General features: G+C 28.9%; 1 protein-coding gene across 1 annotated transcript in view; it reads right to left on the reverse strand.

The window, feature by feature from the left end:
- Positions 1–20,908, reverse strand: part of LOC111629122 (AP-3 complex subunit delta-1-like) — a gene marked incomplete at its 5' end in the record, with an annotated part of 62,570 nt that overhangs the window by 10,406 nt on the left and 31,256 nt on the right. Inside the window, 9 exons of the mRNA XM_023372992.1 lie at positions 1,950–2,087; positions 2,176–2,223; positions 3,188–3,403; positions 4,903–5,055; positions 5,399–5,537; positions 7,395–7,653; positions 8,291–8,363; positions 9,936–10,001; positions 10,307–10,370. Of these exons, the coding sequence (XP_023228760.1) occupies positions 1,950–2,087; positions 2,176–2,223; positions 3,188–3,403; positions 4,903–5,055; positions 5,399–5,537; positions 7,395–7,653; positions 8,291–8,363; positions 9,936–10,001; positions 10,307–10,370 (1,156 nt within the window). The remainder of the gene's footprint in view (positions 1–1,949; positions 2,088–2,175; positions 2,224–3,187; positions 3,404–4,902; positions 5,056–5,398; positions 5,538–7,394; positions 7,654–8,290; positions 8,364–9,935; positions 10,002–10,306; positions 10,371–20,908) is intronic.

Consider the following 20,908-nt stretch of genomic DNA (forward strand, 5'->3'; position numbering starts at 1 on the left):
TTTGTGAAACTTCTTTTTTGAGTTTATGCCGTTGAAATAAATAAATTAAATTAAATTTAAAATTTGTCGGTTTTGTTTACACGTTTATTGGGCCACATTGTAACTTGCCTTGGGCCGCATGCGGCCCGCGGGTTGGATACCCCTGTTTTAAATCATTAATAAAATCATGTAAAATGATCTAATGAAATTTACATTACAGTAATTTTAAAGTTATATGATTTTTGATTTATCATTTTACTCCTGTTTGAGAATAATCATTTTAGCATTTTCTTTTAATAAATATACAGTATGCAAACATGTACAGTATATTTTAAAACAGGTGTCCAACCTGTAGCCCGCGGACTGCATGCGGCCCAATAAACATGTAAACAAAACCGACAAATTTTTTTTATTTATTTATTTCTATGACAAACTCAAAAAAGAAGTTTCACAAAGCCGTAAACCTTTATACATATTTTATTTTTGAGTGGAAAGCTAATATTTTCAAATACAGTAGAGCATCGATTATCTGATCCCCGATTAACCATCACATCGGTTAACCGACCGTTCTAGTCAACAAAATTCAAATGTCTGCGAGTGATGTGGCACTACAATATTTGGCTATGTCTTGGCTACTTTAATATTATTTTTGTTAAATTTTTGCGTGTTTTAGCTGGCAACACTGGCTCGACCATTGAAGGGAGACCAGTATTTAAATGAAACTTAATTTTCTAATTATGAGTGGTTGTTTGTTTTGTGAGCAATAAAATAACTTAAAAACAATTTTTAACGATACAATAGTGACAATTATTATTTTTAAAAAATTTGTTAGGTTTAACATCAATGAAAATTCAACGCAAAGTTAATTAATAGTGATATACTAATATACTAATTACATGGGATATACTAATATACTATACTAATAATGTATTTTTTTCATTCTTTTCGGTTATCTGATTTTTTCAGTTATCTGACCAACCTGAGTCCCCAATTCAGTCGGATAACTGATGCTCTACTGAACTTGGAAATGTGTGAATGAGGGAGGAATACTAAATAAAGCTGAAGTTGTGACTCAAAGGATTATAGATCCAAATTCTGGGAAAGGAAAGAAAGGCCAAAAAATAAAAAGTAGTGAGAAAGGTTAAATAGATCTTCTATTATGCAAATATTTACCCTTAATTTTCCAACCTTCTTCACTTCTTTATCTTTTGTCCTTTCTCTCCTTTCCCTGCATTTGGGTCTATAATCCTTTGAGTCCCAACTCCAGCTTTATTTAGTATTTCTTCCAGCATTGCAGTTTTTAGTTTTTTTAGTTTGATGTAAAAAATATAATTTGGCACATTGACTACTTTTTGGGCTACATATTATTTATAAATATATTAGTTGAATAAAAATGCACTTTAAAATAATGTTTCAACGTTTTTTTTATTAATTAGAGACCCAAATAAAACAAATATTTGTGTTTTTAAAATAAATTTTTGTTTCTCTCCTTTATAATAAATGAATTTATCTATTTCTAAGTAAAAATTGAAAGTATAGAATTAATTTTTTTAAATATCCTTTTTCAAGATGAAGTTTTAATACTTATTACTATAGTCTAGACATGTTAATCTTTAAATATACTTATATATTTAAAGATCGTGTAACAAGTATATATAATATACTTGTGGCCCAAAACTCCATGACTTCTTCCAATGTGGCCCAGAGAAACAAAAAGATTGGACTTTCCTGTTTTAAAACAATGATCTAAAATACTTCTAAAACTATTTTACATTTTAAGAATAATTATTTTTCATGAATTATCAACTCAGAATTATTATTATGAGTACTATCTGTATTTCTTATAAATTTTTCATATTTACACTATGATGTTATAGTTACAAAGAAAAAGCTTTTGCTAAAAAACAAATTTTAATTATTTAGTTTTTAATTCATTAATTTATTTTTATTCTAAACAAGTCAATACTTACATTTCGAACCATCTTTGTATTTAATGTATCTAAAACATTAAATTCTAATTCCTTTATATGGCAATCACTTAAATTATTAAAAATTACAGAAACTACTATCTCATTTCGTACATTCTGCAGAGTTCGAATCTCGTAAGTCTAAAAAAATAGCAATTGTTATTTTAACTTAAAACATTTTTAAACAAAAAACAAAAATATTAATTTTCATAATAAATAAAATTCTTACCATTTTAATATTTTTATCTTCTCCTAATAATTTATAATTAGAAGGTAGCTGAAATATTTCAATATTTTAAATTTCTTTGCATCTTAAAAATTTCATTTTCTTTTTTTCTAATAAATATGATATCAATTTTTAATCTGTACAATTTTTAATACAGTAGAAATTCATTAAGAATAGCTAATAATCCATCCACAAATTGGAATTTGTTTGGACACACAATACCCTGAAGATTGAAAGAAAAATTGCAAAGTGTAATCATTTATGTTTCTATACATCAGGAGGTCATCCATGAGATCATGAGTGATATTATCAAGAAAAATAACTCATTTTATTACAGAACCTTGTTTGTGTCAGATTAAATGTTTTCACTGGAGCTTTCCTGTGCCTAATACATGTTTACGTCATAAATTTTAAATAAGACGGTAAACTCTTTTAGGATCAGACTTCATCACACTGTTCATTAATGTTTCTGAAGGTTTTTAAACAATCTTAACATAGTTGTGTACTGTATCATTTTCAGACTGATTAGAGTCTGATATTACAAGTCTGAGAAAGTAAATCAGAAATATACAGCTGCATGCACTGATATAAAATGAACAATAATGTCTGCAACATTCATATTGCATACAACTTATCAAATTTTGCAAAAATACAAAAAGTTTGGTAATCTGACACTACTCTGGTTCCACAGATGCTGAATTAACAAACTTCTACTATATTAAATTTTAAATAAAAATTTAATTCTAAACAAAATAAAATTATTTTCTTAATTTAATATATGATAATTAATCCTAAATATATATTTTTAAATCTATATTTTGTTAATGTATCTAGTTAATTAAGAATTCAAAATTTTTCTAAATTGATTTGTTTTAAATAATATATACTAATACAATTTGAAAAGAAAGAGCTTTTAATTTGTATTATTATGTAAGATAATGATTATATTATATAATTTATTAGATTTTATGAAATTTTAAGATTTTAATTTTAATACATTTCATCAGTAACTTACAGGCATAGAAGGCGTAAGAGGAGTCTGTGAAATGCTAGTTCCAGGTTCTTTGGATGGTGTTGCTATTCCTGGAGCTTCTTCATATTCTGTTTTATCTTTTGGTTGATCCTCTTGTAATAAGGTATTACCATGGTGAGTTCTTTGTCGCTTTTTCTTTTCTTTTTTTGACTTCTTTTCTTTCTGTTTTTCTTTCTCCCACTTTTTCTTTTTGTTTTTCTGAAAATACAATTTATTTAATTACATTTGATTAAAATCCTTGATTGATTGTTATGATTTTACTGGCATAAAAACTGAAAATGTCATGCTATGTTAAGACAAAGTAGAAACAATAAAAGTCTATATAAAATACAGTAAATAAGCAGATAAATTAAAGGAAAAATAGCTAAATGTTAATGCAAAAAACTTGAAATTATGATGATAAAGGAACTAGAAAAAATATAATAAAATGAGAAGAAGTGAATAACTCATTATAAAATCACACTGCTGGTTTATGTTACCAGCTTAGAGGTATGAAGGAGTACATGCCAAGACTTGATATTTGGCACAGAGAATTAGGTGCCCAAATCATTTGCGCATAAAAAAATCCAGACTTGTAGGTAGTCAGGGGACCGAGAACTGAGTCAAAATAAAATACTAAATGGTGACCCTCTTATACAAACAAGCATCTCATCCCAACAAAGTCAGGTGGGGGAGAGTACCATCCACAGTCATTGTAAGAAGTGAAGTCAGACCTTAGGACTGAACACATAGTTTATTTTATGTTAAATAAAATTTGTAATCTAATTTTGTAAATTTGGGAGTGCTTCAAATATGACATTAAAACAGGGTTTTATGTCGTTAAAAGTAGGTTATTTAACATTATCTAGTATAGTAAAACCGTGGGACCGATAAAAATTTGACATTATATTAGGGTTGTCATTACATCCGATGACGTTATAATCGGGTTAAATTGTATATTGTTTGTGCAAAATAAAAAAATAATTTCAGATGATACAATAGCCACGATTATTTTTTTTCAAAAACAGGAAATTTTCGTTACGCATAGACAAAAATTCAACCCGGGCAGACACGCAATGGAGAGAAATTTTGAAATTTGATAGGTTAATTTCATTGAAAATACATCGCTTAGTAGCGAGTCTCCAAGACATAGTCTTGTCCCAAATACGTTTTTGCCGTTTTACTTGTTTCCATGTTACATCTACAATGAAATCAAATCTTTGAACATGAAAAAGTATGATTTGCAAAATGCTCCTATTTCTTTGATTCTAAGACACCATTGATTGTAAGATTGTGCTATCAGTTTAAAATTAAAAGTGGGTAAAAACATGTTTAAAAGTTACTTTAAAGTTCTATAGATAAATTTGAAAATGTCATCTGTAACTTTTATTTGGAATGAAATGCTAAAAAATGAACACAATTTATTCATTCACCCCTAAAGCTATTTTGAATATATACTTTCATTTCAAAGCAAAATTATATTATAATCTTTTTGAAAACATTTTAACTAGCAGATACAGTCTAAATTTTAGTTGAATTCAACACCTATAGTATTATATAATCTGAAATGACAAGCACGAACAAACAGAAAGAAGATTGTTCTCTTCAAAACTTTGATAGTCAAAACTATTAAAATCATTCTACAGACATTCTAAGTATAAAATGTTATATGAAAAAACTGGCAAATATGTTATATATAACATGCTCATATTATTTACCTCATTCTTTTTATTTTTAGCTGCAACACTATTTTCTTCAATCAACTGATCCTCAATTCTACCATTTTGTTCTGATATTTCTATTACTTTTATATTTTCTATATCTTCAGTTTTATTTTGTTCAATGTTTTTATTCTTTTTCATTTTTTCTTTCTGATAAATAAAACATACAATTAAAGTAATTATATAATTTTTATTCAAACATACATTATGAATTCTTAAAAAGCTGAAAATTGTCATTTTTATTTTTATTTTTGACAGATCTTAACATTAAAACATTATAATTAATATTACAAATGTTCTATCTCCTTTTGAAACAATTCAAATTGTACAGTACACTGTAATCCTAAATAGATTTAACTTTTATATAAATTATTTATAATTATAATATGCATGATGTCAAGCTATAAAATAATAGTAATTAAAATAGTACTGGTTTAATTTTTTCTATAATTAAAATAAATATAATTTAGTTCAAGAGAACAAAATTTTATACCTTTCCAACTTTATGTTGTTTCCCAGATTCCCTTTCTTTCTTTTTTTTAATTTTATTCTTTTCATTCTTCTCTTCAACTTTATTAGGCATTACAATATGGTGTGTTCGTACAGGTAGTTGTTCATCATCTCGAAGAGGTCTAAATAAGTATAAAATAGTTAAATGAAGTTTCTGTAGAAATGCAATTTAGTTTATTCATAGTCAGAAGCTAATAATATTAATAGTATCTCATAATGTTTAATCAAGAATAAATTTTGTATGCTATGAAACATTCCTAAATTATTAGGATCTATAAGTACAATATATCCATCATATAAAACTATGTAATAAATATAGCATTATTTTATACTTTACTAGCTTACCCGTTGCACATTGCTGCGATCTCAGAAGAAAGGAAATTCAAGCAAACTCGTTATGATAAAATTCAATTTACATTTTATTATTTTTATTGAAACTTATTATTATTATTCATTTTCATCGGTAAAACATTTCAAAGTGTCGTTTCAATTCTATTTATTTATTGGAGTGCTTGTGGATACACGATATTTTTTGTTTTTCCGTCTGGTGTGTACACGAATAAATCAGAAGGTTTTCCGACGCGTTAGCTGGTCACATACAGTTGTCCACGCGAGAAACACGCATTCTCCAAATTTAACCCACACACTCGCAGCGATTGTCAGAAGCGCGATATTCCCCATTTATATATATATATTTTTAATCCTTTACAATTTTAATTATTTAATTGCTCCTTCCTCTCTTCCTTGGCATGTTGTGAAATTTCTGATAGTTGGATAATAAACCGTTTTATTGTAATTTGTCTTTTTAAATTATTTTGAGTCGATATTAAAATTTGGAAAAGGGGGATTCCTAGATCGGTAAAATAGGCGAATTTCCTCCTACAACTTCGGTTGTTGTTCGGGATACAGTTAAGGTTTTAACAAAGTTCGAGCGAATACATAATTAGCAAAAAAAGTTAAAATAAAGTGATTAAACAAAAATTATTACAAATATCGTAAATAACAGTTCACAAATGCATATATAGAGATATTTTTTGAAATAGGGGGAAATGGTCTTCACAATTTGAAATCGATCGAACACACTGTCTCAATACACTCGTATAAACGCGCGCCATCTATCGTGGATTAAATGTACTATGCAAGAAACCTTCGCGGGAGTGTATTAAAAAACTTTCCTAAGTTTTATGGCAATCGTACTATGCCACAAACCTGCGCAAGAGTATATTAAACAACTTCCCAAAGTTTCATGGCAATCAGATAAACAGTGTGGTAATGCATGAAGGACATAAGACAGACACACAGACACACATTCATTTTTATATATATAGATTATCAATTTTTTCAATCAGTTCTGTATTAAGTTATGTTAAGAAAAATTTTATTAGAATTGGGCAAAATGTATAGCCAGATATAAATGAGGCAGCAAAAATGTAACCACTGGATAAATATATTTCAAAATAATATCAGTACACAGTCAATATTCAGGAAATGACTTTTGAAAGTCACAGTATGCAAATGGCATATCTTTGGGTATGTACTGATGTTATTTTGAAACACATTCATCCAGTGATTATGTTTTACTTCCTCATTTATATCCTGGCTATACATTTTGTCCAACCCTGTAAAAGTTAAAAAATATAAAATTTTATAATAATCTACTTGAAATAAATGACAAATCACTCAAAACATTACATTTGATATCATATTAAAAATTTCTTAAAAAACAAAATATTCTATTCTTTAAGATATTTTTAATATGCTTATCGTTTTTTAATTTTTTATATATATTATTAAAACATTAAACATTTATAAAATTGAAAGTATGTTTACAATTTCATATATATGAAATGTTCTAAAAATTTTTGTTTCCATTACTATTACTAATTAACAACAAATAAAAAATTACCTGTTCAGAATTATAAAATTATAAAAAAACAACAATGAAGAATTACATATTTACATAAAATGAAAAAACATACTCATCAAGGTTGATGTCTAAAGCTTTATGAGGATCATCTGGATTTCTATCATCATCATCTTCATCATCAGTTAATCTAGCACCATCAGGCATTTCTTCTTTTAATATTGTCACCTCATGAACAGCAGAAATATCATCTTCACTATCAGTTAAGACATGTTTTCCTTTTTTGGTTTTTCTTTTTTTCTTTTTATTTTTCCTTTGTGTATTCTTTGTTTTAATATTATGTGTATTTAAATATTTATCAGAAGAAATTAATCCTGCAATACAGTTTAAGAAAACAAAAGATTAAGAGTAAGAACTGTTTGAAATGTCTTTATTTATAAAAATAAATCAATGCTTGTCTTTAGGTCAATATGCACTTTATGTCAATATGCAATCAGAAAGCTCACATTATATAATACTACTACTAAATGTTTAGGTAAGAATAACTAATTGTACTTTTATACAAATTACGAAACTTTGTATACATTACTTTAAATTACATAATTTCAGAATATTTAATTTTCAGTGATACATATATTATATAAAAATAATTAGCAAACCAGACATGATTATAACAGCATTACTTGTTTCTTATAACATTATCAAAACAACAAATTAAATATTGCTAATAAATAATTATTTTCTCATTAAAAAATACATTATTTACATGAAAAAACATATATTTTCTCTCTTTAATTATAACTGACATTTAGCAGGCTCAGAATAAAACCAATTAAACAAATTTTTTTTTTTAATTCTCCTTAATTCTCTTGCTTATTTAGAAAACTTAATTTTATTATGAATTTGTTTTTATATCTAGTAAATTAAAAACAAATGTATTGATTACATTTATAACTATAAGTTACTTACTTACTATATTTTTATTGTCTAAAAGCATTTCATTTAAATTACCTGGTATATGTAATGGAACAGTTAAATCAATATGAGCAACAGGAATATCATCCACCATTTCATTCATGTCATTCTGAAATAATAAAATATTACTAATTAATTCATTAATTCTTAAGTTTAAAATCAATTAAGTTTACTATTAAACCTTTGGAACTTTTCTGTTTTATCCCCACCAGTTGCATTGCATGTCACATTATGTTTGAATGTGAGCTGTCACATTGCTTACAAAACAATGAAAGCTAATTGCATTATGATTTCAAATGAAGAATTAGTGTGCAAAAATTAAAATATAAGAAAGAATTATTTCTTTCTAAAATTTTAAATATATATATTTTTTATATTTAATATTGGCATTAATTATTTTTAAAGAATAGTTTTAATTTGCAAATAATCCACTGTTACCTGTTCGTATGCAAATCAGTCCATCAGTTCAGCATTTCAGGTTAGATGTACTATTGAAGAAAATAATGCACTGTATTTGTATTCTATATTTAATTTGTATAAGAATGATGATGATTTTGCTCATATTATGCAAGAATAAGATATATTAAATTCTCAACATTTTTCCAAGAAAGGTAATAAAATGTAGTATGCTAAGCATGTTAAAAGTAAGTTATAGATTTGAAAAATCAATTTTTAGATGCCTTTTTGGTGTGTGGGTTAATACATGGTTACACAGATTAAAGATTAGCCATTTTCATTTATTTTTGTAACCTTCAGAAATAATTGTCATTTAAGTTTTGTCTGCAATTTTTAAACATAAATAGTTATTCTAAGAGAAGGAAAGTAAGTACAATTACTTTAAATTGTTATTAAAATAACAATTAGATTTTAGAAATTTCATTTTAGTTATTTTCAAATAAAATTTGAATTTTGAATAGTGTGCTTTCTTGACTCTGATGTGAAATGGTGTATGAAATGTGGCATGATATTAGAATGTGACACATGATGCAACTTCTGGGAATAAAAACTGAAAAGTATCAAACAATTTTATAAATTTATTAATTAATTATCATTACACAAAATCTGAATCTGCAATCATTATCATTATTTATCTGATATATCTTACTTTTTACACAAATATTACAACAAAGAGAACAAAAAGTTGTTATATGAGGATCTTGGACATAAAACATCTATGTGACATTAGCACCATTTTCAGTATTATAGCCGCATGTAAAACCTATTCAAATGTTCATTCACTTTAATAGTGAAATACTGAAAATGATACTAATGTCACTTAACACGTTTCACTTCTGAGGCTCTCATATATTCATATATATATTATATTCAAACTCCAATTTTATATAGAGGTTATGAATTACTCAATTACTCATTTAAATTTACTGATACTTGAAATTAAAAAAAAAAACAGAGAATTATATATATAAATTCTCATTTCTTATATATATTTATATCATAAGAATCTATTAAAATGTTTTAGAACAAAATAATGTACTGTACATCATATAAACTGATTTTTTAACTTTTTCATACAGATTTAACTTTCAAAAATAATTTAATTTATCAATATCATAATCTAACTTATTTATAAACAGAAGAATTTCTTAAAAAATTTGATAATCAAATTAATTTTGGATAATTTTATTTTATTAATCTTTATCAATTAAATTTCATCATTTACCTTACTTAATGATGATTTTAAGTAATGTGGATTATTAGCTTGCTCTTGTTTTCTTGCTTCCCTTCTCTATTAATAAAAAAATAATAATTAAATTTATGGTCTGAAAAAATAAAGTATCTGAGATTGTAAAAATATTGCAGATATTAAAAAAGGTAGAAAATAAATATTTTAATTTTTATTTCAGTAACAAATTTCATACATAAAATCTTATAAAATTTTGATTTTGTAGAAATTATTATAACATGAGTTTCATTGAAGATATTTTTAACCTCAGTTTTTTTAAAATAATCTAATAATCTGAAAATTAAAATTCATACAATAAAGACTGAATTTTCCAGATTTTATTTCTATGAATAAAAATAGATAATTACCAATTCTAGCTCTTCTTCTGTAGGTTCATATCTCTTATAAAATTCATTCTGTTGATTAATTATCCTGTCAGAAAAACATCAAAAAATGTAATTTAACTATTCTTTTAAAATAAAAACTTAAAATAAATTTATCATCAACATAAGAAAAATTTTCAATATTTTCTTCTTTCTACATAATAAGAGAATTTTTATTAAACATATTTATGTATTAGTTTTGTAAAATCATACATCATAAATTTGCATACATTACACTTTATTATTAAATTATTATATATTTAAAATTAATACAAGTGTTCATTTAAAACTAAAATCAAGGACAACAAATCACTCACTGGTGTTTTCTTGCAGCTGTATTCACCAACAGAGAGTTGAGACTAGAAATCAAAGTCAATCAATCATCATTCATGTTGCTTTAAGTACACGAGTTCTGGTTGGTTAACTTCAACTCTTTGTTGGTGAATATAGCCATTAGAGTTCAAACATTTTATTTACTGAATAAAAAATATACTATAATTCCTTGCAACTTTCCTTCCTTAAAATTATATCAACTTATATTATTAAATGTAATATCAACAAGCAATTATTTATTATGACATCATCACAATGCTAGACTGCAAGTTTTAATCATATTTTTAATTTATTTCATTTAAAATACATGCTTTCCAACTCAGATTAGTACTGTAGTGTCTTGGCCCTGTACATCAAACTTTTCCATTGGCAATGAGTCGTGCCAGTCATCTATCCAACTCTTTTCAGGGGAGAAGTTTTAAAGTTTTGAATTGAAATAACATAACTTCTGGTTTTTATCAGAAATTCTTATATAGTTAATTAGTGCCTCCTGCCTCTAAGCTTTCTAATCTGATTTTGATTTTCCTGCATCAAACTCCATTCTTAAGACTAAGGAAGGACAGACAAATGGATGACAGTGAGAATTTATATGTCTACAATTTTTTCAAATTGCAGCCTAATCACATTTATTATGAATTTTACTATTTCATTAACACCAGAAAAATATTCTTTTAAGCTCTTTGAAGAATCAAAACATCTATTTAGTCAAATATGATGTAGAGGGATAAATAATTTGGTTACTTTTTAAAAACACAAAATAAAATTTCACTATAAAAAATTAATAATTATTATTTTTCTATATACATCTATAAAATAACATAATGCAAAAATAAAATTAAAAATTTGCATCTGCAGATGAAAAGTCGTTCTTTTTAACATTAAGAATATATAGTATCTCTAAAAATTTTAATCTCCAGTCAAATGATTTAATACTTATATGATTTAAACATTTAATTTTTGGCATATTGTTTTAGTAATTTACATGTATGAGGGGAGTCCGATATTAAAGGCACAGGCCAAAATTACACTAACATTTATAATTAAAGGAAATATTTAATGCATTCCACAAAAATTACACACTTTTGTTTATTTCTCGACATAATTGCTGTAAACGTTGAGACATTTATCCCAGCATGATACTAGTTTGAACATCCCTTCACAGTACTGTTGCTTGAAGTAGTCAAGAACGGTGTCTTGCAATTCCTACTGATTCACGAAGTGTTTCCTTGCCAAAAATTTCTTTAAAGGTCCGAATAAATGAAAATCTAAGGGAGCTAAATCTGGACTATACTCCACATGGCAAATCAAACCAAACTGTGATTGGTACAATGGAGATCCTGCAACATCTTCTGTATGGTCCAGATTTAGCCCCCTTGGATTTTCATTTATTTGGACCTTTAAAGAAATTTTTGGCAGGGAAATGCTTTGTGAATCAGTAGGAATTGCAAGACACCGTTCTTGACTACTTCAAGCAACAGTACTGTGAAGGGATGTTCAAACTAGTATCATGCTGGGATAAATGTCTCAACATTTACAGCAATTATGTCGAGAAATAAACAAANATGACGTAACAACATGTACGATTGACGATCCATTGACAATGCTAAAATGGGATATTCAGTCTTAAAATATGCATAAGCTTTCAATGCAGGAATATATGTAGGTAATCCCAAAATTTCGTAAGCATCAAAATATCCACTAGGCATTTTCAATGGCATTTTTGCGAAAATTCTTAATTTTCCTGGGAGTGCGATAGCAACTGAAGTAATCCACTGGTAAAATTTAAAGAGAGTGTCAGCTTTGACTTGTTCTATCAATGAATAACCTTCCGGAAGTTGTGGTTGTATTTCACGTAACGTACGATACATCACTTCCTTTGAGATAACATACGAGCTTAATTTTCCTTGCTCTAAAACGTCAATAGCTTCTCTTATTTCAATTACTTGTGTATGAAATTCTTGCATCGCAAATCCTATTCCTTGTAATAATTTTGTAATAAATTATATTAATACATTTTTAATAAGTTCTCGAAGGAATCTCGTCTTCCACTGGGGACAACTCCCCTATCTTCAAAACTTTCTTCTATCTGATTTATATTGGATTTACTATTAGCTTGAGAGGTGAGTTCAAGGTTTCGTAATTTAAACTATTCCTCAAATATCTTATACTCTAATGTCTATTTAAACTATTCCTCAAATATCTTATACTAGGACAAGGAAAATACCAAGGGAGAGGACAATCCAACCAAGAAATACTGATTTCCGAGTTAACTATTTCCTATTGTTATTGGTTTATGGGTTTCCCCATTTGTTTATCCCTCATAATTTTGTCCGGATCCATGATCGGATAGTTCTTATGTCTTTTAAACACAGCTATCGGTATACGGCTTTTAAAAGCTTCTACTTCCAATTCAACTTCCTTACTTTCTGTTATTTTATCTTCCGTATTCATATTCTTGCCGGAGATAATTTTTAATAACGACATCAGTAGACATATTAATTTATAGAGATCCGCTATTAATTGACCTCTAGAGCAATTCATCTCTGCTCTGCTCTGGTCGCCTCTAAGTTCTACCTTATTTTCCATTATTGTATTTTCTTGACGATGCGCTAGATCGACCTTATTTGTTAACTCCTTATTTTCTAACTGAAGCTTATTGGAGGATTTCTCTTCTTTTAATAATTTTTTCCAACGCCCTAACTTTATATCCGTACCCATATTATTTTTCAGTTTAGTTAGCTTACGCCCGGCCTTTTTATTTTTCGACTTGTGTTTTGTCTTTCGCTTTGTCACTATGTGTTCGTTCTTATTGGGCCTTCGGCGGGAAGACACTCGAACACTCCTCAATACGCTTCTTTCCAAATATCTTAAATCGCTTCCGCTTTGATTTCTATTTTTCTCTACTCTAACTGACTTCTTTTTATAATAATTATCTCTTGGTGACTTAGATGAGCAATAATGTACTTCCTTTTTATTTGGCAGTATAATCATTCCATTATGATTATCTATTTCTATTTGCTCCTGCTGTAATATGTCACGTCCAATTATGCCCATGCATGGAGCGGTGACCTCAGAACGCACTACTTTACATGTATTGGTAAATTTATGGCCTCGAAGTTTGAATATGGGTATCGCAACACCTAATGTCTGAATCGTTTTTCCGGGACGAATATCTAATTTGTTCTTTTCTCCAAGGATTACGGAGGCTCTTCCCTCTAATCGCTTTACCAAGCCCTTATCTATGATGGTAGTCTCTAAATTTCTATCTACCATCATTTTTACAGGTATATTATTAACATATACTAAAATATATGGATCCTTCTTGCTACCTTGACCCTTCCTTTTATGTCTGTGAGGGTTTCTATATTGGTTTGGCGTACGCTGATTTCCTACAAATTTTACTACACCTCTCCACGTATTGTTAACCCTAGGTTGATAACTATTTCTTTGCATCCGATCATTTACTCCTCTCCGACGGAAGTCGAATGTTTGTGGACGGTTTCCGCTATGAACTTGTTCCGTTGATCGGAGATATTTCGTATTTCGTCCTCTACCCTCATCCCTTTTCTCCTGGGATTGTCTTACAAATGTATTAAATTGATTTCTTAAGTCCCCTATAGCCTTAACTACTTCTTTCATTTGTCTTCCGGGATCAGACTCAGTTTCCTTTAAATTATCCTCCTTATTATCTGCTAATTTTTCTTCTTCTTTTATTACTTTTAAAAGACCTCTAGGATGAGAAGTGAGGAGTTCGATATTCTCCTCATTTATTGCTATTTTTAGAGCCTGGTCAAATGTTTCGGGTTCTCTGGACATAATCCTTTTTCTTATCCTTATGTCGACCCCGTTCAAAAATTGAACTCTCAGCCTCTCGTCCAATTCTTTTTCTTTAACCCGTTTTATGACTTCTATTTCGGCTTCGTTCACGCCTTCATGTTCAATCTCAACCTCCTCGGCTAAGGCCTGGAGTCGTACGGCGAACGTCTGTACGTCCTCATCTCTGGCCTGGACGCACGCGTAGAATTTCTGGATTCGATATGTGTATGGGACCTTCTCAAAACGCTCTATCATTATTTTCTTAAATTCCTCATAATCCTCTACGTCCTTTACTCGCCGGTCCTTATGCACGAATTCCCGGGCAATGCCAGTCAATTTTAATTTAGCTACAGCCAGCATCTGTGCCTTCGACCATGCTGCTACTCTCGTCACATCTGCTAACGTATCAAAAAATTCGGATACCTTTGGACCTTTTGCGTCCCCTGAGAAGACCGGTAGCAACGGAATCATTCCCCCTAATCCGCCTAACGTTGTTGGATTACCAGCTAACGTAGCTCGCGGAGGTTCTTCTCTATCTCTATCCATCCTGATTTCTATCGTATAATTAACTTAAAAATTATCTTATTTCAACTTATCAACTAGTTGTCTCTCAATCCGAATCAGATCTACACCACTTGTGAGAGGTTATTAGGGAGTTTCTCTTTAGTTCGACAACCACTCCTGCGACACCACTGTGAGAGTTGCTACAAGTTTTTGGATTCAGACCACCAGATGTGAGATCCTATTACAGGTGTTTTTCTTAAGCTCGAGACCCTACTCCTGAAAACCAGATGTGAGATCAGCCAGGACGTAGTTCTTAGTCTACGACACTTACGGCGCGCGATCGTGAGATCGGCTCTCTAACTTTTATAGGAGGGCGATAATCGCTCTAAGATCCGAACAGCGACGTTCAGATGCTCGTCAGGATTCCTTGACACCAGTTAATCAATCTTATTATATGCGGATTAACACGCGTTTGCGATCTGATTCAGAATAAATTGAAGAGACATTTTAGTAAAATAAACAAGAGTAAATTTAATAATCCAAAAACAAAACGAAATACAAATATCAATGAACGACAATTAAGTGACAAGCTATAGGCTAAAACCTATTCTATGTTAATGCGCGATCGAGAGAGAGAGCTCACAAAANTGAATTACTTTTTATCTTTTTACACACTTCTTTATGCATTAAAACATTTAAAAAGTAAGTAAAATAAAAATGCAAATTATTGCTATTTAAACTATATATAGACTATGGATTCAGAATAAATAAGCAACTATAGTTTTCAAATTTTTCATACATATACTAATATTTAAATTAAAGAGTTCATGAAAATATAAAATTTTATTTTAACAAAATACTAACATTTCAATTTTAAATTTAAGTTACTTTAGAAGGACTGTTCCATAATCCATTCTGTTCAACTAGATTTCATATAAACAAAACAACATTTAAACATTTCTTCTATCCCATTTTATTTTAAATGAAAAGGTCATTAACTTGTATTTAATAACAATACTTTAAATTCAAAATACAGTGGAATATCAATTACACATCTATGGAACAGATAGTGTTTTATGTCTACAAAACATTTCTATTCCTTTCAAATAATGAAATATTAATATTTTATTTATATATCTAAATGCATTATGACATCTCATTTATATGTTGTTTCCTTTCTGATAAAGATGATAAATATTGCAATGCTCTGTTCAAAACATGCTCAGAATTTCTAGAACATATTGCTCTATTCTTGCATTCCTTATGTCACATTCCCAGAATTAAATACCATTAAACTAACCCACCAAGTTTTCATCTCTCATAGAGATATGATTAGCAATACATTGTTAACTAAGAGAGAAAAGCAGTCACAACATAAAGGAAGTCTAAATGTTAGTATTAACCTTTAATTGCAGAAGAATCCACAAAAAAAAATCTTCCTAACAGTGGAACCTATTCTGTTCATCATGTATATGAATAAAAGATAAACATTAAAACTTTCATTAAAAGATATGCAATATTGTAAGTTTTTATGACAAAGTATAAGTTCTGCCATCTTTGACTTAAATTTATTGAAACTGTAAACTGGAACTATCATGTAATAAAGAAAATTCACACCTTTCTTACACTTTCCAGCAGTAACCGTTTAATAAATGTACATTTTTGGCCACATTCAGAGGCCTGTGCCAGGTAAGCTTATATGAAATCAAACATCTGTAGCAAGATTAAAGTTTGGAAGATAGCCAATAGATATTCAATTTCATATAAGCTTAACCTGGCTACTAAATGTGCCCAAAAACATTTGTTTATTACACAGTTACTGTGGAAACTGTGAGAAAGGTGTGAGTTTTCTTCTTCATTTGACTTAAATTTTGATCTGTTTCCTTGACAGATTTATAAATGGTACCTCATTTTACTTTAATTTTGCTTAGATTAATCAAAAATTAAATTTTTTATTCTCAGTTATGGCCAGAAACTAAATTTTGTTCTTAAATCTTCAAAACCTGCATTGATTCAATTTTAAAGACATAAAATGCATTTAAACGAATTTTATATCTTTTGAAAGTGAGTCAGTAAAGTCTCAAAGACATTTAAGAATAAAATTTACTTTCTAATTCAATCTTTAATGTAACCATTTTATTATTTATTTGTAATCAGGTGATAAAAAAATTAATTTAAAACTTTTCTATTGTTTTATTTACAAGATAACATCAAACATAAGAAATCATCATGTACAATACAGACAGAAATATGTTACAAGGTCTCCCTTGATATTTTGTTTATCTTTCCTGTGTTTTCAACTGTATATAACTTGATATTGTTTTTCAAATACTCAATTCAATCAACAAAGTAATAAAACAAAATGCCTTGCATGAGAAAAAATTTATTCTTAAACTATTTGTATAAGTAAGTACTGGTAATTATTAAATGTTGAATTATAAAAGTTCATAAAATATGATCAATCATAATTAACATAATTGGATTGAAGAAAAAACCTTAACAGATGTAAAACTTTTTAACCAGTATAATAACCAAACTTCTAAATACTTACAGTGAATCAAATTACAAATCATTTGTGGCTAGTCAGTACTTTCAGCTAAACATATTTTATCATTTATTCAATTATCTTTCATACACAAGACTGATGTCATAACACTCAGAAATTACAAATTTTATAATTTTTTTTACAAAAATAGTAATTCATTATTATTTACTATTCGTAAATATTTTATATTAAAAACTCCTAATAAACAATCATAATTATGCTATTTTGTAAAACAGTTTCCTATTTAATCTCTCTTCAATTATGCAAATTGATTATTAAAAACTGGAACTATTCAGATAATTATATTAAGTTTACGAGATAAAAATCACCAGTAATTAAGCATAGATATAAACCGAATTCTCTTATTACTTCACAAATGATATTAACACTTGAAAGCTACTTTACCAACTAATTTTTAAATTTACATTCATAGTTCTAAGAATAGTAGTTGTAGCCACTTAGAGTATGCTCTCTTGGAGTTACTCTCTACAAAATATCAATCTCATTAAAACTTGACAAATATCTACATATCAAAATATTTTATCACCACAATCTGTTGTAGAAAACTAGAAACAACAGTTTAACTAATCACATCTATATTAACAATGATTGAATAAGAAGAACATTTTAAGTAGTAACTAAATTTCTTATAAGTCTTTTTATAAATAGATTAGTTTCAAAAGTCAAATGTAAGGATATAATTTTCTTTGTCTGAAAAAATCATTGTAAAACATCTAATATGAAGAATCTGTAAAAAAGAATTATCAATACATTAAAAAAAGAGAAGACTGGTTCTATGAAATTAAAAGTACACAGTTACATTTTGATTATCAGTGATTTATGAGATAGTCTCTTTTCTGCATAAAAAAAATTTAAACAACATTCTTATGTATTTTAAAAATTAAATTACATATCAAATTCTTAAATTTGGCAACATTAACTGGCAATATATATGCCAGCCAATGATGTGAAAAATTTATCCCAACTTACCATTTTGCAACTCCAATCATATTACTCATGTCATTCCTTTTCCATACATGAGATCTGTAAAGACAATGAAGGAAGCTCTAACCTCAACTAATGTATCTATAGTATATTTATAAGACAACCAAATAAACTAATCATACTGCTGTGTAAACAAATCAGAAAATAATATTTTGATAACATTACATGTCCCAGAATATTAAGATTTCTACAATTTATTTTTTTTTACAAACATATTTGTTCCATTGTTAAAATTATTTTATAAAATGTATTGATATAATATATGTATTCTGTGAAAAACTTGTTCTTGTTTAATATGAAAAAAATTATTTTTCACCTTAAATTAGACTTTTTAATAATAATAAATCTCATCCCAAGAGTTTCTTGTTTAATATATTGTATATAATATATACATACTTTATAATATACACTCACTGACAAAGTTATACATAAAGGACAAAACATTAAAATTAAATTAAATTTTATTTAGTGCAGGGCTGCCAAATTCATTTTGGAGGCGGGCTATAATATCAATTACATGTCAGCCGGCAGGCCACCTAGTGAATCATACTTGCTTACACTCATGATTCTTCTATAAATGGATAGGTATTTGAATCAAACAAAGCTTTAAGTAGCACATGTTTTAATAATACCTAATAAAGAATACATCAATGAGACCAAAAAAAGGGGCTTATTAGCTAATAATTTTTCAATATTTGGTGACAATTTAATTTTAATACATAAAAGTCGACTCAACACTAATAGAACAAATGTAATAAATGCATAGGTTAGATATTAACAGCAGTGTGGTGGTGACTCAAGTCATAGTTCATTCCGCGTTCAACCAATCGACCAATCACGTGGCAGTTGGCATTATTGGTAGCATGATATTGTGCATGGTGACAGCTGACCACTACTGTGGATGGGCAAATTCAAATGCATTGGCGGACCTGGGTTTGGGCAGCCTTGATTTAGTGTGAACATAAAGACAATGGTAATAATGTATACAATATCATATTGATACAAAAAAAAATTTTCTGTGCAACAACAATACAATTTAAAGGAACCTTTACTTATCTTGTAGGATCACTTCTTGCCTAGATACATGTAGAGATAAAATCAGCTATGGGAGGCCTACAGGCACCATATACTATCCTGCAACAGATTTGTGCATAGATGTTACAACTGCTGCTCCACATTACTCACACTCATAGATGCCCAAAGTTGGAATCTCATCTGGTCCCACAAGAAAACAAAGACAAATCTAGAGACTAGGCAGGATAATGAAGTATGGCAACATGACACAGACATTCCTGGAAACCTGTGTTTGTCTGAGTATTATTTTGCTGGGAAACAGCTGTTTATGACTCTGCTATGAAATTTTCTGAATGTGCCATTGTGCCATCAATGTCCCTCACACCACTACTGCTAGAAGTGACCATCATACAAGATGCTCCCCAGACCAGCAAGCCAGAAATGGAGATAGTATGCCATGCAATAGTACAGGCAAACCTGAAGCACTTTCCACACTAACATAATAGTAATTCATTCCCAAATAGAACTAGGATTTGTCACTAAAGATGTGATGCCAGTCTGTAGCAGTTTATGCTTCTCTTTCACAACACTATTGCAAATGAAATGCATGATGTTAACGCAGAGCGCAAGGGATGCTAATGATACATAGTGGTCACTATGCATGCAAATTTTGTTCTACCAGTTACCTGCCAATGATATGGGAAGAAACAGAATTATTAGCAAGGCCTCTATCTGTCTCTGGATAATGATGCCATTTCAGCTGATTGTGCTTGTGTTGTCAAGATCAAACAATCATCTCTCCCAGTGGTCTATCCAAATAGACCACTGGGAGAGATGATTGTTTGATTGGGCATCCAGAAGCCTGCCTACCTTGTATGTATGACTTGATATATCCATTCCCCCAATACTACACCACAGTCAGGCCAGAATAACCCAAATGACAAGAAATGCAGTGAAACAGTCATCCTGCTTACTTCATTTCAATGATGCATCCTTTCTCAAACCCACCAGTTGTGCATAACGACTGACTGCATCATATACTTATGCGTGGCATCCGGAGACCTCCAAACAGCAGATATACTTGTTCTTGTTTTTTTACAGTTAAGAAAGGCTATCCTTTTTAGCTAGGACTTTGCCCTGTAAGAATATGAAAGAAGAGTTTAGGAAAGTTGATGATTAGGAGGAAGAGGAAATAAAGATAGATAGGACAGTGTGAAATAAGAAATAGCCCAGAGCCCCTCCACGGGATCCCATGGGTGCTGCCTTGCATTTATTAAAATCAGAAAACAATTACATTTGAACGTATGTACATATATACAAGGCGTTAACAATGTTTATACTCCATCGTTGGGAGAGCCGCTCGGTGGATC

This window comes from Centruroides sculpturatus, unplaced genomic scaffold, assembly GCF_000671375.1.
Source record: "Centruroides sculpturatus isolate CEXI.00-Female unplaced genomic scaffold, Cexi_2.0 scaffold639, whole genome shotgun sequence".
Classification (NCBI taxonomy): Eukaryota; Metazoa; Arthropoda; class Arachnida; order Scorpiones; family Buthidae; genus Centruroides; species Centruroides sculpturatus.